We start from the raw sequence: 18393 nt of genomic DNA, 5'->3' as shown, positions 1-18393 counted from the left end.
TTGATGAGCAGGGAGGAAGTAGAAAGTAGGGAGGGAAGGGCCAGGAAACCATCTACCGTATATACTTGAGTGTAAGCAGAGTTTTTCAGCACAGTTTTAATGCCGTTTTTGTGGTAAAATTAGGTGCCTCAGCTGATATTTGGGTCGCCTTATACTCGAGCATATACGGTAGAGAAGTACACATGATCATAGAGGTATGCAGTACCAAAGAAAGAGGGAAAGAGACTGCATATGCAGGGTGAAAAGAGAAGTGTCGCCAAGAGCTAAATCGGAAGGAAGGAGGGAAGGAAGGGGGAGTCAAAAGAATCATCCTATGACAAAGTTAAACTGGGTAAAGGTTATAAAGGAGTCACTGGAATTTGGGGCACTAATAGTTTAAGTTACAGAGAAAGAATGACAAGGAGGTATAGAAGAATCAATAGGTTCCACTCTTTAAAAGTTTAGTGATAAGTGGAAAAAGGTGGGTTGTGGAATTTCACTTTTTAAAGATTAAAACAAAGCTGAATGGTATCAGGTTGAAGGGATACAGGTTGTTAAAAAATTTAAAATACTGCCTCACCGCCACCCCCCCCCCAAAAGAAATACAACAGAGAGGGCACCATCTGAAGCCCAGGACAGAGAAATATGGCAGCAATGGCAGATGGCAGGGCGAACGGAAAAGGATCGAGAGTGTACACCTTAAAAGCAGGAGGGCAAGAGGCAGGGCATTTGAAAAAAATTGGGAAAGTGGTCTGTCTTTGAAATAGAAAGGTCAGATCACCAGAAAGCTAGTAAGAGGTTAATTAAGGAAAGAGGAAAATTCAGAGAGTTTTAAAGGCAACAAGCTCATTAAGTTTTCCACATGGAAAATTCCTTGAAGTTTATGTCCACCTTCTAGAAATGGTGGATTTCTAACTGCCATGAAATGTGCCTTAGGAACACAGTGATTCCTGTAACAACAACTGAGAGCTTAGAACATTTCCCCCAAAAGCCAGCCATGCAATCGAGACAGAGTGGCTTCCTGGCTTACTTCTCTCAGGCTAATTTGAGGTATGAGCTCTGACACCTGGCTTGAGTGAAGCACACAGGACTTCTTTCTTGAGTGCTTGCAACAAGCCTGATTATGACTAGGGATGTTAAAATACCACAACAAAAACCAAGCAATAGCCCTTGGTTTACATTTATATGTTTCCAAACATTTGCTCTCTGATTTCAAGAACCATGGAAATCTTAAGATTCTGTGAATACTTATCAATTAAAAAATAATTTTTTCCTCTTTTTTGGTTTTTTAAGTGCTTAGTATTGACACTACATCAAAATGAACTCTCTCCGCGCCATGGAATCAATGCTGACTCAGTGAGCGACCCCCCATGGGTTTCTGAGACTGTGACTGCTTCTGGGAGTAGAAAGGGGGGTCAAAATCTTATTTCCACATCAATGATCTTTCATTGCTAGTTGGTAAACAAAAGAGACGCAGCTGAGACAGATCGGTGGTTCTTCCCAAGTCCTGTTATTTTAATGCTGTAATCACAAGCAAAGAATTAAACCTCGTCCAGCCGCCACCTACCTGAAAGAAGGTCTCAACGCCAAGAACCCTTGCAACTCAAACTCTTCTGGAAGTGGGGTAGCTAGAGGAGGAGTGAAAGCAAACTGCGTAAACATTTTAAAGCACAAACCAAACCGCGTCTTCTACATGGAAAACCCGTCTCTACTGCTCAGTGATCTTGTCTCCTTTTGACAGTAACTTGGATAGAGCGAAGCACGGGTCAAACCTCTGCATGTTACCTTTGGGCTCGAGAGATGCCTGCCTAATACTCATGCTAAGGAGGGCATGACGACTTCCTGCTTGCTTTTAATCAGCAGTCTAACGACTCATCATCTTCAGTCCAGTAATCCCAAAGCTCAGATTACCTCTATCTGATCATCTGAGTACAGGCTACTCCAAATACTCAGTACCAACAATGACATCACCTGGTAACTTGTAATAAATGCAGAATCTTGGGCCTGACACCAAACTTACTGAATCATAACCTGCATTTTAGAAATGATCCCAGGTGATTCACTCAGAGATGAATGTCTAAGGAACACTGATTTAATGAAAGGAAACCAGTTAGAAAGGAATCAAGCAGAGGTTTTTTGTTCAGTGCAGATTTACAACTATGGGAAAATATCATGGCACATCCATAAGATGGGATGTCACGTACCCAGTTAAAAGCATACTTTTAAGAATGCTTAATGACAAAATGGAATGCGAGCAGTATGCTAAATTTTAAAAAGCATGTACAAAGACTGGATACCAATGCATAATACGTACACAGAAATACATACATACAATATATTCACGTGGTGTTATGTCATCATCGAGTCTTTCCTCAAGTGCGCATATGAGGGGCACCCACCCCAAGCCCAGAATTGTGCTTGCTGGGTGGAACAGAGCTTTTGTAGTACGCAGTTTTCCTGTTAGGTCAACATGGAGCAACTTGCTCTGAGTTACTGCACCCAGTGGTGTTGCCTGGGAAGGTTCTCTCTGGTCACAGTGAATTTTTTTGAAAAAGTAGTTTCACTCGAATCTTGCTTTTTGTGATGGCCGATTTAAGAGAACATTGTGTGTCTGAAATTTTGGTTCCTGTTTGGGGAAAAATGCCACAGAAACTGTTGTGATGTTGAACACAGCTTACAAGGAAGGACAGGGCTATGGGAAAAACTTGTGTACAAGTGGTTTTCTTATTTCAAAAAGGGTGAAGTGTCGATTAATGACAAACCTCGTTCTGGACATCTGTCAACTTCCCAAACAGATGAAACTGTCAACTCTTAATGCGGTCAGAGTTTATTCTACCAGGTCAGACTGTTAATCAAGCTTTCTATTCTAGAGTAGCGGTTCTCAACCTGTAGGTCACGACCCCTTTACGGGGCTCAAACGAACCTTTCACAGAGGTCACCAATTCTTAATAGTAGCAAAAGTACAGTAATGAAGGAGCAACAAAAATAATTTTATGGTTGGGGGATGGACCGCAGCATTAGGAAGGTTGAGAATCACTGATTTAGAGGTTCTGAAAAGACAGAGTAACAGTGTGCGACAAAAAGGCCTGGTTTGTGGCAGAGGGGAAACTAGTTTTGCCACCATGACAATGCACCTGTTCACGTAGCCATCTCAGTGCACCAGTTTTTGGCACCCCCCCCAAACAAACCAACCAACCAGCATGCCTCTCTTGCTCCACGCACCTGATTCAAGTGACCTTGCTGCATGTGACTTCTTTTTGCTTCCGTGAATACAGAGGGACGTGCAAGGACAGTGATGTGATGCAGTAGAGGTGAAGAAAAAATGAGGGAGGTGCAGCCATCCAAACAGATGAGTTTGAAAAAATGTTTCCGAGAATGAAATCACAGATTGGACAAATGTATGAAGTGTAATGTAGAGCATTTTGAAGGTGATAAGGGTGTTCTGTAAAAAAAATTTAAATACGGGGGGAAAGGGGAGGGAGGGAAAAAAAAAAGAGGACCTGATGCAAGGGGTTTAAGTGGAGAGCAAATGCTTTGAGAATGATTGGGGCGGGGAATGTATGGATGTGCTTTATACAATTGATGTATGTATATGTATGGATTGTGATAAGAGTTGTATGAGTCGCTAATAAAATGTTAAAAAAGAAAAGAGAAAAAAATGATTAGGGCAAAGACTGTACAGATGTGCTTTACACAATTGATGTATGTATATGTATGAACTGTGATAAGAATTGTATGAGCCCCAATAAATTGTTTTAAAAAATTTAAATACACAGCTTTTGGGGGGTGGGGTTTCAAGGTTTTTTTGGGGGGGTACCCCCTCATATGTTGATGTTGCTGTTAAGTGCCTTCAAGTTGGCTCCAACTCATAGCAACATGATGTGCAACAGAACAAATGGAAACTTTCACCTTGTTCTGGCTCCAACCTCACAATTGTCCTTATGTTTGAGTTCACTGTTGCAGCCATGTGTCAATCCATCGTAAGGGACGTCCTCTTTTTTGCTGCCCTTCCACTTTACCAAGCATGACGTCCTTCTCCAAAGACTGGTCTCTCCTGAAAACGTCCAAAGACCGTGAAGTTTTGTCATCCTTGTCTCCAAGGAGCATGCTGGCTATAGTTCTTCTAAGACAGATCTGTCTGTTCTTTTGGCAGTCCATGGTACTTCCAATAGTCTTTGCCAACATCATAGTTCAAATGCATCAATTTTTCTTTGGTTTTCCTTATTCACTGTCCAACTTTTACATGCATATGAGGCAATGGAAAATTACCATGGGTTAGGTCAGGCACACCTAAATTCTCAGAGTACCACTCTTGCTTTTCAACACCTTAAAGATTTACCTTATGCAATGTATTGTTTGATCCCGTGAATGATGCTCCCATTAGCATTGACTATGGATCCAAGCAAGATGAAATTCTTGACAACTTCAATCTTTTCTCCATTTCCGATGATGTTACCTATTGGTTTAGTTGTGAAGTTTTTTGTTGTTTTTTTTTTACACTGAGTTGTAATCCACACTGAAAGTTACATTATATGTATACCTATATATACACATACAGCCGTGTGTATATGTATACCTGAGAAAGACTCAAAGATGACATTCTACCACGTTAGTAGTACAAAGTATCTCTGTATGAAAAAAGTATAGGCAAGTTGTTTTTATGTCCCAATATTCCTAAAATGAGCAGAAACTTTCATGAATAATGTTCACACAAATTCTCCCCTGGCTTTTTATCTTCCAAAATGGTAGAGAAAAGGACAAAGATAAACCTAATCTAAGGGTATTGCACTTTTGGGACTCCTTAAGCATATTCAAATGTAGCTAAACAGGAGAATCAGCTGCCAAAAGGATCGGAAGAATATTGCCCCCGATTATCTGTAAATAAACCTACAGTGTTACAGCATCCTTACCTCTTTTAACCGTAATCCATACAGAGCTCAAAGTTCCTGGTTAAAAAGAATTGTAAGCCAAATACGTAACATTCAAAACCTATTTTCCCGTGGCCTGAAACCTCCCATTCGTAGTGAACAACATCAATAACACAAGGTCAGGGTGGTCCTTACCATTAGTGCTCGACAGATCCTCTTCATGAGGATGGAAACTGTTGAGCAGGGAAATTAGCCAGGGCCAAATACTGCAAACGAAAGAACTATTTCAGACTTCACTTTTTTATATAAGCAAAAGGAGAACACTTGTGAAAATTATCGCTACAGAACCTGGACCTTATGTATTTCCCCCTTGCTTCAGCATTTCAAGGGTTTATTTTTAAACACACAGAGCTTTTGAAGACAGCGTAATTCCTAAAACATACCATGTCAAAGGGTCTAGAGGAAAGATCAACTTAACTCTCTCTACTATGCAGACTGGTCACCAAACTCCTGAATTAAAAAACATGGAAAATAATGTGTCTACTTTAAACACTGGAAATGGACTTTCATTGAGAGCTCTGAAAAGAGGAACAACGTCCCACCCCTACACGGTCTGTTAGGTGGTTAGTCGTCACAGGCACCGTCCGTTGTGGAATTCCTGATCAGCTCTTTATGAGGAACTGAGTTCTACATGCAAACTCAAGTAATTCTTGAATTATAGTCTTTGGTTTCTGAGTGAGTAGAGTATGTTAAGAGTCTCCACTATGGATATTTACATGAGAAAAATCACAATATTTCAAACATCAGAAGAACCTATTACATGCTTTACAATAGATACTGGGTAAAATATTTTTCTTAAAAGTAGCCCATACAATTGGTTTGAATGTTCCCTTGCTGGGGCTGGGAAGTGCTGTGAGTCAAAGCAGCAGTGAGGATCATTTACATTAAGCTAAGTTGGCTTGGGTCCGGGGAAAGCAAACCTTGGTTTCCCTGTAGCTGAGCCATCTACCTAAGTCATGCTCTATTTAGGGTTTGGGTTCCTATGAGGGGTTCAAAAAGTCTGTAGCAAAATGGAATGAAAGATGATAAAACTTTTACAAGTCCCCGCCTACAAAATCCATCTTCGAATAGATGCCAACGAGTGTTGGTAAGAAGTGTGTTTAAAACAAACAAACAAACAAACCTGAGCAAAGCAACCAGGACAAGAAAACTGGACACAGAAAAACTATAAACTGACAGCTATTTCTGATTATATATCTATATAAACAAGTATTAGGATACCCATGCTGCTATAAACATTTGTAGGCATAATACATTATAAGAAACATGTGACAAAGACATTAATTTGACAAAGTATTAGACTGAAATGGCTGGCAAACCGCTATGCAACAAATATATTTGAAGAAAACAAGGCAAAAAACCAAAAACATGAATGGAGGACTTAAATGTATGTCAAACTTGTGTTCTGCAAGAGAAAGCACTCCATCACAGACAAAGCCGTCTTCAGGGCCCTCTGAGACCAATCCTCCCTGTGTCTTTTGTAGGTCAGTCTGATTACTTGCCCAGAGTCCTCACTGAGCTTTACTTTAGGGTAAGCGGGGAGCCCAGGCAGCACAATGGTTAAGTGCTTGGCGGTTGACAGGTCTGTGGGGTGAATCTATCAGCCACTCCTAAAGGGAAAGGCACACGCAGTCTGCTTCTATAGAACTGACATCCCTGTAGAGCAGTCCCACTGTCCTGCAGGTTTGCTATGAGTTGGAATTGACTTTGGTAGTGGGTTTTTCAGGTAGTCCACGGAAAGGCTGAGTCAGAGCTTTTTCAAGAATTGAAAAGCTGCAGTAGCAGAAAGTGAAGATGAGTACAATGAAGTGATCGGTTTATACTTTAAAAAATGAGAGACAATGTGCTGAACATTAAAGGGCACACCAGAGCTGTCTTTAAAACCCCAGACCAAACTCACTGCCAGTGAGCTGATTCCAACTTACAATCACCCTACAGGACAGGGAAGAACTGTCCCTGTGGGTTTCTGAGACTAGCTCTACAGGAGTAGAAAATACCATCTTTCTCCTGGAGTTGCCTTCAAGAGGGATCTAGTTAGTGTGTGTACGATTACCTGTAGTTATACATTTAACAAAGCATACTTTCAAAAAAGTACAGAGGAAAATAAATTTTAACTGAAAAGGTATTGCCCAGAAACAAGAAATTGAAGATGATTAGCATATACATAAAATTCTGAATTTACAAAGTAAATAAAGAGTTGTTTATCCGTTATTTAAATACTACAGATGGAGATTATTTAAATGCATCAAACATGTAACATAAAGGTTAGAATGAAATACTTCAAAAAGTATTTCATTATTCAATTCACTATGGATTGAATTGTGTTCCCCAGAAATGCGTGTTATAAATCCTAACCCCTACACTTCAAGTTCTAATCCCATCTCACAATGGGATGTTTCACTTTAATGCGATCCAATTAGTGTGGGTTGCATCTTAAGTCAACCTCTTGTGAGAGGTAAAAGCAGAGAAGGGCGGAGGGGCATGGTACATGAAAGATTGCTCAGATGCAGAAGCTCAGAAGATACAAGGCTCTTTCTGTTAGAGCAGCTAGGTAATAACCGAGACAGGACACCATTCTCAAGATCCTGCTAGGGAAGGGGCAAAAGTGAGGGAAAGAATGCAAGAGAGAAAATGCTTACAAATAAAATGATCGCTATAGTCTCTATAGGAGAAAACTGCTCACAGGCGCAGTACTACATTGTCTGTCCGATAGGGGTGCCTTCAGTCAGCACTGACTAACTGGCAATGAGTTTGGTTTGGCTCCTTGGTCAGTGTAAGAAATAACGGGCCAAGAAGGTTGCACAGAACCAACAACAACACCAATCAATCCACACCCACAAAGAACTCTATTAGTAAATGGCAGAACACAAGATTTTTCTGGAATAGTATTATTAGCACAACTTAAAGTTTCAGAGTTTCAGCGTACCAAAGGGTTAAAAGACTACAGAGAGCCCGAGTCAAGAAATGGCTATTTTGTATAAGGAAGCGGCATCAGAAAATTTGTATTACCCAAAATACCTAGAACCACCGTAAAAGGTGAGCTGTGCTGCTGTGGTGATGTCAAAAAGGTGAGCAAAGACAACGGAGGGAGCGCTACTTCTGAACTACAGTAGGGCTGCTTGCACGGATGGGACCATGGTTGATTCTGATAGGTTCCCCTGAAACTCACCATCAAAATATGCACACAAGGACTTTCTTTTCGCTGCACACATCTGAAAAGTATTTATTCCTACACTCAAAGGCAATCTCAAAGTCTCATTTGTCATTGTAAATCAACAGTTCCTAAGAATCTGTCAAATGTGGAGATAACAAGTGTCAGCCAAAATAACTCTTACTCGTTTATGCTCAGAACAAAAACATATTTCACAGTGGGTGTTCCTCTAAGACAACACCAGTTTATGTAGAGAACAGAAGAAATAGAGCCTGTGGAAAAATGCCCTTTCCCCTGGATGGCAACTGGGAATAAGGTGTGGGCACAAGAAGTCACCACCAACCATTAAGACTTGTGTCTCCAATGAAGAGTTCCAATAAATAAATGACAAGAACACAAAGAAATACAGAGCCTTCCGTTGTTCAAATGCTGTGTTTCAGAAGGCAGTTCTGACGTATCTCTGTATATCAAGCACAGAAAGCATACTAGCAAGCATGAAAACTACGAGACTTACTACTGCTTTTCATCCACCACCGCCTCCTGAAAGACCCTGGGTCTGAGCCTTAGCCAGTCCATGGAGACTTTGACTGCAGGAAGCGGGTGGGCAACACAGGACTCCTCCTGAGAGCCGCTCTGCAGAGGGCACTTGCACAGGATGCCAAGGAAAGACACTGAAAGGTAAAACACATTCAGAAAACGTGAGACATATGACAGTGTGTGTGCAGTGCCCAAACTCAAAAACCACACAGGACCCTCCGATTGCCCTGTCCACATAGCTAGTCGCCTTCTAGAAATGTACTTTCTTTTCCAGGCGAAGTATGGTATACACACAACTGATGAAGGTGTGTGAGCAAATAAAAGGCTGTAAGTTGGAGTTTAGAAATACTGGTCTTATTTTGTTACCAATAAAGAAAATGACTACGATTTATGCTTTCAAAGAAAAATCACAGGTCAAAGCTAAATGAATTCATACGCACTGAAGAGGGCCAGCAACTGTGTCCAACACAACTGTTCATCTTGGCTGTAAATATGCTGCTCCGTTTCATTGCTAAAGTCACGAAGGTGATGAAGTTGAAACAGGTTAATGACAGTGACGTGAACTAACTGTTGAGAGTTGAAAGCTTTTTGGAACAGTAGTTTCTGTAAAAGAAGACAGGAATACTGGACATCATTATATAATCAATAATAGGAGGCATGCTGACAAACATTAACCGGCCAATGTATTTTGAGCCACAAATGAATAAACTGATCCAGTTGGAATCCCAGTATTTTATCTGGGTTGAATATGGTCTGATACTTCTCATGCTTAACTTTTTTCTTTTCTTTGAAAGATATTAATCCAGAAACTTCTATGCCCCAGAGTTGAATCATGTTGTACAATGCTTCTTGCAGAGATTATTTTTAAAATATGATCTGAAAACATTTTATGCTTCACTAATAAACTTATATACTATAATTCAATAGAATTTATGAGATTTATAGCTATAAAAATACAAAATTGGGACCAAGGATGAGAAAACAGGATGAAAAACATTTCAAGCAAAAAGATTTAAAAAATACCCTTTGAATTGAGGCATACAAAGCATGACTTACAAAATTTAATAGAAAACTTACCCTTTCAAAGACTTGACACATTAAAAGAACCTTTATCTAAGGGCATAGCACGGGGAAAAAAGGGTAAGTGATGGAGTGCTTATATGAATTATCACCCTGACATTTTACCCCCATTAGAAAAAGTCTATTATTCATACTCACCATGAAATTTCATTCACTTACTATGTAATGATGATGATCTGCAACTAATGTAACAAAGAGGAATACACCCAGATGCTCTCAGTTGTTCGACTTCACTTACAGATCATCTTCCTGCTGTATGTGTGTTAATAATGTGTATGCGACATAGCTTTCAAAAAGCCTGCAGTCTCCTTGCACGCTCCTTTCCTACGGACACCACGTGGGCACATGACATGCACTGGTTTTAGACTCGCACTATTTTTCAAGCATATGTCCCTAACAGAGTGGACAACTACTGGAGATGATAACCTGGCTTCATCCAACACAGTGGCCACAGCCAACCTCCTTCCCTCTTGAGGGAAAATCCTTGGAGACAGGAGGGATGCACTGTCACCAACTTTAGTGTGGGAGACAAATGACCTTTCCTTATACTTCTATTAGCAGGGACAAGAGACCCTATTGACTCTTCAATTCAGGGTTGCCTTTGATCAAACTACTCTACTTTCCCATTTACAGAGCTAAAGAATATGAAACACTGGCATTTCCACTAGAGAAAAATCAAATTCCACTGCTCCGACCTGAACTCTACTGGTTCAACCGCAAGACTTAGCTTTTTTTCTACAGGTATCAAGCATTTACTTCTCTCTTCCTTTTTCAAGAGTTTCTGAGATTCTCTCTTCCACAAAATGGCCCCATAAAATTTCTCCTTCAGTTTCTATATCCAACCCCTCTAGATAAGCTGGCCGTTCATATAAGTGCATGAAAATGAAATAATCTGTTTTTTAATTTAATAAATCATTTTATTGGGACTCATAAAACTCTTATCACAATCCATACATACATCAATTGAGCAAAGCACCCTTATACATTCGTTGCCCTCGTCATTCTCAAAATTTGCCTTCCGCTTGGGTTCCTGGATTCAGCTCGTTTTGTAATCTATATGTTTTAAAGTTGTTTTGTTATTTTTTTTATATAGTGTAATGTGGCAGTGGCTTTTAAAACTTGCTAGTGAATTCCGAGTAGGGTTAGTGCATATAAGCAGGGCCTGGTATTAATAAAACCAAAAGAACCAAGAAACCTGTCTTGGAGGAAGCACAGCCAGAATACACCTTAGAGGCAAGGATGGTGGGACTTCATCTCACACACTTTGGACATGATAGCAGGAAAGACCTGTCCCTAGAAAAGGACACCATGCTTGGTAAAACAGAGGGGCAGCAAAAGAGAGACCAGATGAAGTGACACAGTGGCTGCAACACTGGCTCAAATGCAACAGCAGCTATAAGGCCGGTGCAGGCCCAGGCGGTATGTCTTTCCGTTGCACACAGGCTCCGAGTGGGAGCTGCCTCCACAGTCCCTCACAATAGCAGTACCAATGAATGTCGAGGCAAGCTCACCAAGGGCAATGCTTGTCTTCCCTCTCCTTATCTTTTAGGGTCTAGAAAAGTACCTAGCATATAGGAAGACTCAGTAGGTAGTGAGTAAGTAAATCTCTAAAATGATAAAATCTAAAACCTCTCAAAGGAAACATGAAATCAGTCAAGCATGATTTCATGTAATTTACATTGCACTGTACGTAGAGGGCTTCCCCGGAAACAAAATCTAACTGATTGACAATTTTTGCTACACAACAACAGTTAAGGAATATACTGAATGAGCAAAGATTAAGAAACTTGTCTTTGCATTTCAAAGGACCTCAACTTGGTATTTTCTGCTTACGAATGCAGTGCTAGTCTTACACACTGGCATTTACGAGTAGGACTATCAAAAATTTTATAAGACTCTTTCAACTTTCAATACTGGGTAGGGTTTAGGAGAGGCCTGCTTAATACTAGGTTTAACTTTGGAGTGTTAGAAAGATACATCAAAGTATACTAGTGCACAGACTACTACCCGGTGCTCCAAGATGGGAATGCAACACAACTGGCACGAAGCAGGGAACCAATAGAGAGGTCTGAGGGGCCGGCCCCAATCCAGCTACGTGGACTGCCCCCAGTCCCTGCAAAAGAATTCACTTCAGAGCACAGCACTGAAGCTGATCTGAGCACACAGGAGCAAATGAAGGGGGAGGAAAAGAGAGTGGAGTGCATCCTGGCCCACCAAGCCCTGAGGACGCTATCCCCGCTCAGAGCAGTGGAAGCAGAGAGGACCACAGGGCCGGCCCACTATGAGACCCGACAACTCTCACTGACCCACAGCGCTACGGGGACAGCACTGGAGACAGTGCAGATACTGTGCCTGATCTGACCCCCGCTCCCCCTCCCACACACACACTGAGGCGAAGCACTAAGTCCCCAGGGAATACCAAAAATAGACTTTGGGGCCAGGACGTGGCACCCCATTAGACCCGACTGGGAAACACTCCTAAAAGCTAACTTTGCACTGTTTACAGGCTTTTCTATCTTTTTTGGGGTAGTTTTTGTTGTTTTGTCTTGTGTTTTTTGTGTGCATATGATTATTTGCAGGTCTAACTCGATAAGATAGGTGGGATAAACAATCTAGAGGAGAAAACAACAGGACTGACGGTTCTGGTGGCGGGGCATGGGAGAGGGGGAGGCAGGGAAAAGAAAGTGGGTGTTAACAAACTCAGGGACAAGGGAACAATAAGAGATCCAAAACAGATGGCGAGGAGGGTACAGAAGGCCTGGTAGGGCGTGATCAAGGGCAATGTAATCGAGAGGAATTACTGAAACTAAATAAAGGCTGAACATGATAGTAGGACAAGAGGAAAGTTGAAGGAAATAGAGGAAAGAACTAAGAGGCAAAGGGCATTTATAGAGGTCTAGATACAGGCATGTACATATGCAAATATATTTATCTATGACAATGGGGAAATAGGTCTATGTGCATGCTTTTATAGGTTTAGTATTACGGTAGCAGATGGACATTGGGTCTCCAATCAAGTACTCTCGCAATGCAAGAACACTTTGTTCTATTAAAATGGCATTCCAAAAAAAAAAAAAAGGCATTCCATAATGCTCACTTTCCTGACACAATTGCTAAAGACAAAGTGGGTGCATAAGTAAATGTGAAGAAAACTGACGGTGCCCAGCTATCAAAAGATACAGCATCTGGGGTCTTAAAGGCTTGAAGATAAGCAAACGGTTATCTAGCACAGAAGCAACAAAGCCCACATGGAAGAAGCACACCAGCCTGTGTGATCATGTGGTGTCGATAGGATCAGGTATCAAAGAACAAAAAAAGCATATCATTGTGAATGAGGGGCAGTGCGGAGTGGAGACCCAAAGCCCATCTGTAGGCAATTGGACACCCCCTACAGAAGGGTCACAGGGAGATGACCAGTCAGGGTGCAATGTAGCACTGATGAAACATACAACATTCCTCTAGTTCGTTAATTCCCTCGCAACCCCAGCCCACACTCATGATACCAATTCTACCTTACAAATCTGGCTAGACCATAGAATGCACATTGGTACAGATAAGAGCTGGAAACACAGGGAATCCAGGACAGATAAACCCCTCAGGACCAATAGAGTAGTGATATCAGGAGGGGAAGGGGAAGCTGGGAGAGAAAGGGGAAACCGATCTACATATAACGCCCTCCCGGGGGGACGGACAACAGAAAAGTGGATGAAGGGAGACATTGGACAGTGTAAGACATGAAAAAATAATAATTTATAAATCATCAAGGAATAGTGAGGGAGGGGAAAATGAGGAGCTGATACCAAGGGCTCAAGTAGAAAGAAAATGTTTTGAGAATGAGGGCAACAAATGTACAAATGTGCTTGACACCATGGATGGATGTATGGATTGTGATAAGAGTTGCACAACCCCCAATAAAATGATTCAAAAAATAAAATAAATAATAAGAAAATGGGGGAAAAAGAACTGTACAAGTCCCCAATAAAATGATTTTAAAAGAAAGTACACTGGTGCAAACATCCGTCTACAACCACTCTAACATCACGTACAAACATATATGCACCTGTATTTAAGAAAACAATGTTTAAAGTTAAACCAAATACAAAATTGACTAGGCTCTAATTTAAAATCTCTCCTATAGAATAGCCCTTACCAGTGCAGTCTCTTCTTGCCCAAATTATCAATCAGAGTTGACTCTGAAACACAGGGTCCTATGCACACTACAATACTCTGTATAGGACAGAGTAGAATTTTCCCTGTGTTTCCGAGACTGTACATTTTTACAGGAGTAGAAGGTTCGTCTTTCTGACGTGGTTTCAAATGGCTGCCCTTGCTATTAGGCAGTCCAACGCAAACCCCACTGGGCCAGCAGGGTTCCTCTGCCTCCACTTAGAGGGTATAATTGTTACAGCCCCAGAGTTGGAAGTCCACTTCTCTTGGTTGTTAGTACCACTGTGCCTGAACCACTCAAGAAAGGCAGCTGTCAACCCTACTCTTAAGATCTCCAAAAGTGGAGAATCTACAACCTCTTTATACTCAGTAACTACCCACATATATGAATACTTATTACAAAACCATTTGGACTGTCCATTCTTCACCAGGCTGAAGAGCTTAGGGAATTGAAAATGAGCTCTTCTTTCATATACCCAATCCTATAAACAATACACCTTGGGCGAAGCTTAAACAGCCACTAAGTAGAAAACAGCAGAGGACTTCAAAAGCTTATTTGAAAAGAAACCATTTGTATTCTATTATAATTATTGCACATAGAGAGGTTCAACTAAATATTGACTGATGTGGCAGTTATATTTTATGTCAACCTGAACTTCAATCTCTCGATCAGGCCACAACTCTGCACCCCTCAGGCTGTGATGCCCTGGCTTCCTGCTTCACCTCTCTGCATCACTGGCCTGCAATCTGAAGAGGGCTGGTTGGTATGGGGCCCATGGACTTGATTTGGCCGGGGCTGGGATGTCTTCCAGATACAAAGTTGCTCCTTACACAGATATGAGTGCTAGTGGCTTTGTTTCTTTAGACAATCCAGGTTAACACATCTATAAAAATGATTCCCCACTGCCTATATTTGGCTGAATCCTGTCTCTTTAAGTCCTACAATTTCTTGAAATATGAGACCTTGTAAACATTTGCAGAAAAGATATAAAGCACTTAAAAGACAATTCTCCAAGCACACAGACTGAGCAAGAATCAAAATGAAACCAAAAGAAGATAAAATATTCCTTTTAATTATTTTGCTTACTATTGCTTTCAGTGCCTATAAACAGTCAAGTGCTTGACTACTGAACAAATAATTTAATATTCAAATGCTTATCCCTCCACATACTACTTATATTTCCAAATATGTGAACAGAACAAAGGTGAGTTCTTATGTCCTTATTTAAGTAAAATATATTCCTGTTGAATAACCCTCATTCCTTTAAACTACTACAATTTCTGAAAGACTGACGCACAACCCACCATGTAAAACCAGAGGAGCCGTCACACAGAGCACAAGCTCGAGGAGGAGGGATGGGGAAGGAGTACGTGACTGTCTGCCTCGCCCCTGGGTGGTAGCTCCCCGGGGCAGCAGGGCCTCAAGACTTATGTAGACACACTGTAGGTCATTTTCACTCATAGTTCACAGTTACATGAGTTGCTTCCAAGTCTTACATAAATTAAGACAATAACATATTCTCCACTTTTAAAATCTAACCTTGAACTGTTCTTCCAATTTCTCTCGAAGTGGGCTCAACTTTTCCAAGCTTTTACTCAGGTACACATGACCGTGGAACTTAATAAAGGCCTTGATGAAGTCAGAAACACCCCATTTGGTTTTCACCTCATCCCGGCTGAAAGGGGGGTTAAAAAAAAAAAAGAAAAAAAGTCCATGAGTAGCAGGCAGCAAAACAGTTGCAATCTCTTGAAGGAGGCTTGGTAAGTATCTGATAACATGGGATGACGACTCCATCAGTCACTCTACCCTGTACCACTCTCACACAAGCCAGCCTTGAGCAGCCTATACTCTTCCACTGGGAACCAATCAGACGGCGGTTGACGTTCAAGGACTGCAAGTCAGTCCACTGTGGGAAACTAAGGGACCGGGAGCATGCACAGCTGGCTCTCCCTTTGCTGCACACTAAAGTTGAGGGCAGGGCTATCGGGTTCCAGAGTTCTCCTGGAAAAGAAGTCACCCTACCTTTCCAGTGCTTTAGAAAGTGCTTTTTGGAGATTCGTAGAGGCAGCTGGGAAAGGGAACTTCACAGCGATACTTCTGCAGTAGTAGAAGATGGTGGTCAAATGGTCTCCTTTGGAAGAAGCTAAAATAGCCAACTGATTGTAAGGCTGACCTAGAAGAGAACATTTAGATTCTAACATAATCCAAGATGCAGTTTGGCTTTCCGAATACGAAAGCATCAACTCTAAGATTGATACATTACAACTGAGCATAATGTGGAGAAGCACAAGTATTTTCGGTGGTGGGAGCCAGTGGTCTCCGTCACACCACAGGCTGTCCGTGGGTCATCAAAGAGACTCATTCCTTGGAGGGCCCATGTCCACTTTATGCCACAACAGATGCATACAGGGCTTCAAGAAGTTTGTGAAAACAGAATGGAAAGATAACTGAATGCTTCCTTGAAGCCCTGCTTTAGTGCAAGAAAAGGCGAATGTGGTGAGTTCATTTCAAGTAAGGGGTTGGTTCAACTGAGTGAGGGCAAGTTTCCTTAATATTAAAGGGAATGCACGAGCTGGTCACAGTTGGATATTTGTAACCCAGGGACTTACTGTCCTCAACTCTGACCCTGTAGAGTGGAAGCGGCATGGACGATGTAAGACAAAGGGCATGCCCAGACTGCTACTCTCACTTTAGAATCAAAAAGGTTTCCAGTGTGGACTGGCAAGAAGGGCTTACAGCGAGCGAGCATGTGCTGCAATTTAATCCAGGAATCGCTGCCGTCACCTGTGTCAGAGGAGTGCCACGGCAAAAGCACATTTTAAGTAGTAAGAAATTATTCACCAGTATTAAAGAACTATTCTGTAAGAAATTAAGAAAGCCAGAGTTGTAGGAACTATTTTACTTAACATTAAGGGATACTCATTTACAGGGGGTGTCCAGGTTATGAATGTCCAATTTACATACAATCTGTATGTTAAGAACCAACCACTGTAAAGTCTATTATTTTAAAAATTCAAGGTACATACAATGGTTCTTAATAATAAAAGGGCACTACTTTGCAAAGCACATCAAAGCATGACCATGGCTGTATTATTAAATAAGTTCTGAGTATATTTGGGAGTGCCTCTCTAATGTTGTTTAACATAGAAATGTACACTACATACTAAGACAAACACCTGTGACTACATTGTCAGACTCACCTTTTGATTTAAAGACACACTTAAGAACAAAATTTGTCCATAATCTGGCAACTGACAACTGACTGTATACTGCTTTACTAACAAGTCTTTAAAAGAAAAATCATTTATTAAGTCATTTCAGGTCTAAAGGAATTACAGAAAAAAGGAAAAAGATTCATGAAATTTGAAAGGTAAGTCTTAAGTCATTTTTCTTATTGCTGTGGAGAATCAAGTACCCTGGTCAACCTCCAGTTGACAGGCCCACTCACCATTGGAGGGGACAAGCTGCGCTGCGTGCCTATAGTAGGACTCTGCCTGGCTGGTCTGGTTTCTGTATCGAGCTGAGAGGAGGAAAGAAAATTTAACGTAAAAACAACAAAACTCCAGTAGAGGTGTCTTTTCAGATCGGCTAGATTTTTAAGTCTTAAAATAATAAAGACATTACAGTTAATTAAAGCTTCACGACAGAGATCAAACACTTGAAAACAAATTAACTATAGGATTATGTGTGAGGCGTCCATCAGGCTGCCCTACTTGGGACATTCAGCACGGAACCAACTGTAAAGCTTACCTAGCCCCATTTTCAGGTCCTCCAGGGTCATGCATCACCAGCTCCCACTATGGACTATGCTGGTGACCTGGAGCCGGCCCACAAGAAGGGGTGAGCTATATGGCACTTAAAAACAAAACAAAACAAAAAACACTATACAATATGATCTGAAAATTATGTATTTCTTCAATATTTTATAACGTGATTTTGAAAAATGCCTCACACTTAATGCAACCTTTTATGTGTGCGCAAAGATACAGTTAAAGCAAGAGCAACCTCAGCACTCCATTCATGGACTCTCACTGCACAACAGCAGCTCACTCTGAGATGAGCCCTCCAGACGCCAATGGTCTGACATTAAGAAACCTACAATCTTCAAATGTGCAAGTACTCATGTTCTCCAGTCCTGGTGAGGACAGTCAAGACATAATCCTATAGTTAATTTGTTTTACAACCTTTTGAGGTCACCTTAAAGGGATGAACAAGAATCGATATCAAATAACATTCCTAGATAAAACACACAAAATGGAAAAATAAGTTTTATTTTTAAAAGGAAGCAACTTACAAATAACCTTGCAGTACGGTAGGAAGGAAATAAACTTCAGGAGGAGTCATTTATAAATCTCATCATTCCAAGACTACAGACTTTAGTTTAGAAAAAGTTGAAAACAAGTTGTGATTATATTTTTGCTATTTATTATTTCTAAATCAAGTAATTTCACTGTCTGGATAAAATTTAAATCGTAATATGAAAGTTACTTCAAGATCCTCTGCCAATCCCAGAACACTGAAAAATTCACAAACATGAAAACACAATTTAT

General features: G+C 41.0%; 1 protein-coding gene across 6 annotated transcripts in view; it reads right to left on the bottom strand.

The window, feature by feature from the left end:
* The window catches only part of SMG7 (SMG7 nonsense mediated mRNA decay factor), a 94159-nt gene that overhangs the window by 15346 nt on the left and 60420 nt on the right, over positions 1-18393 (bottom strand). For 5 of the 6 annotated variants that reach the window (XM_075528223.1, XM_075528209.1, XM_075528206.1 and 2 more), the window contains 7 exons: positions 17292-17363; positions 15866-16016; positions 15383-15518; positions 9036-9198; positions 8573-8729; positions 5043-5113; positions 1547-1607 (listed from right to left, as the gene is read on the bottom strand). In XM_075528223.1, coding sequence (XP_075384338.1) covers positions 1547-1607; positions 5043-5113; positions 8573-8729; positions 9036-9198; positions 15383-15518; positions 15866-16016; positions 17292-17363 — 811 coding nt within the window. Of the gene's footprint in view, positions 1-1546; positions 1608-5042; positions 5114-8572; positions 8730-9035; positions 9199-15382; positions 15519-15865; positions 16017-17291; positions 17364-17593; positions 17699-18393 lie in introns of all 6 variants that reach the window. The other variant, XM_075528234.1, reaches the window with a different exon arrangement.

The sequence above is a fragment of the Tenrec ecaudatus genome, chromosome 1 (genome assembly GCF_050624435.1).
Source record: "Tenrec ecaudatus isolate mTenEca1 chromosome 1, mTenEca1.hap1, whole genome shotgun sequence".
Lineage (NCBI taxonomy): Eukaryota > Metazoa > Chordata > Mammalia > Afrosoricida > Tenrecidae > Tenrec > Tenrec ecaudatus.
The sequence above is the reverse complement of the archived record's forward strand: the minus strand, read 5'-3'. Positions and strand labels throughout refer to the sequence as shown.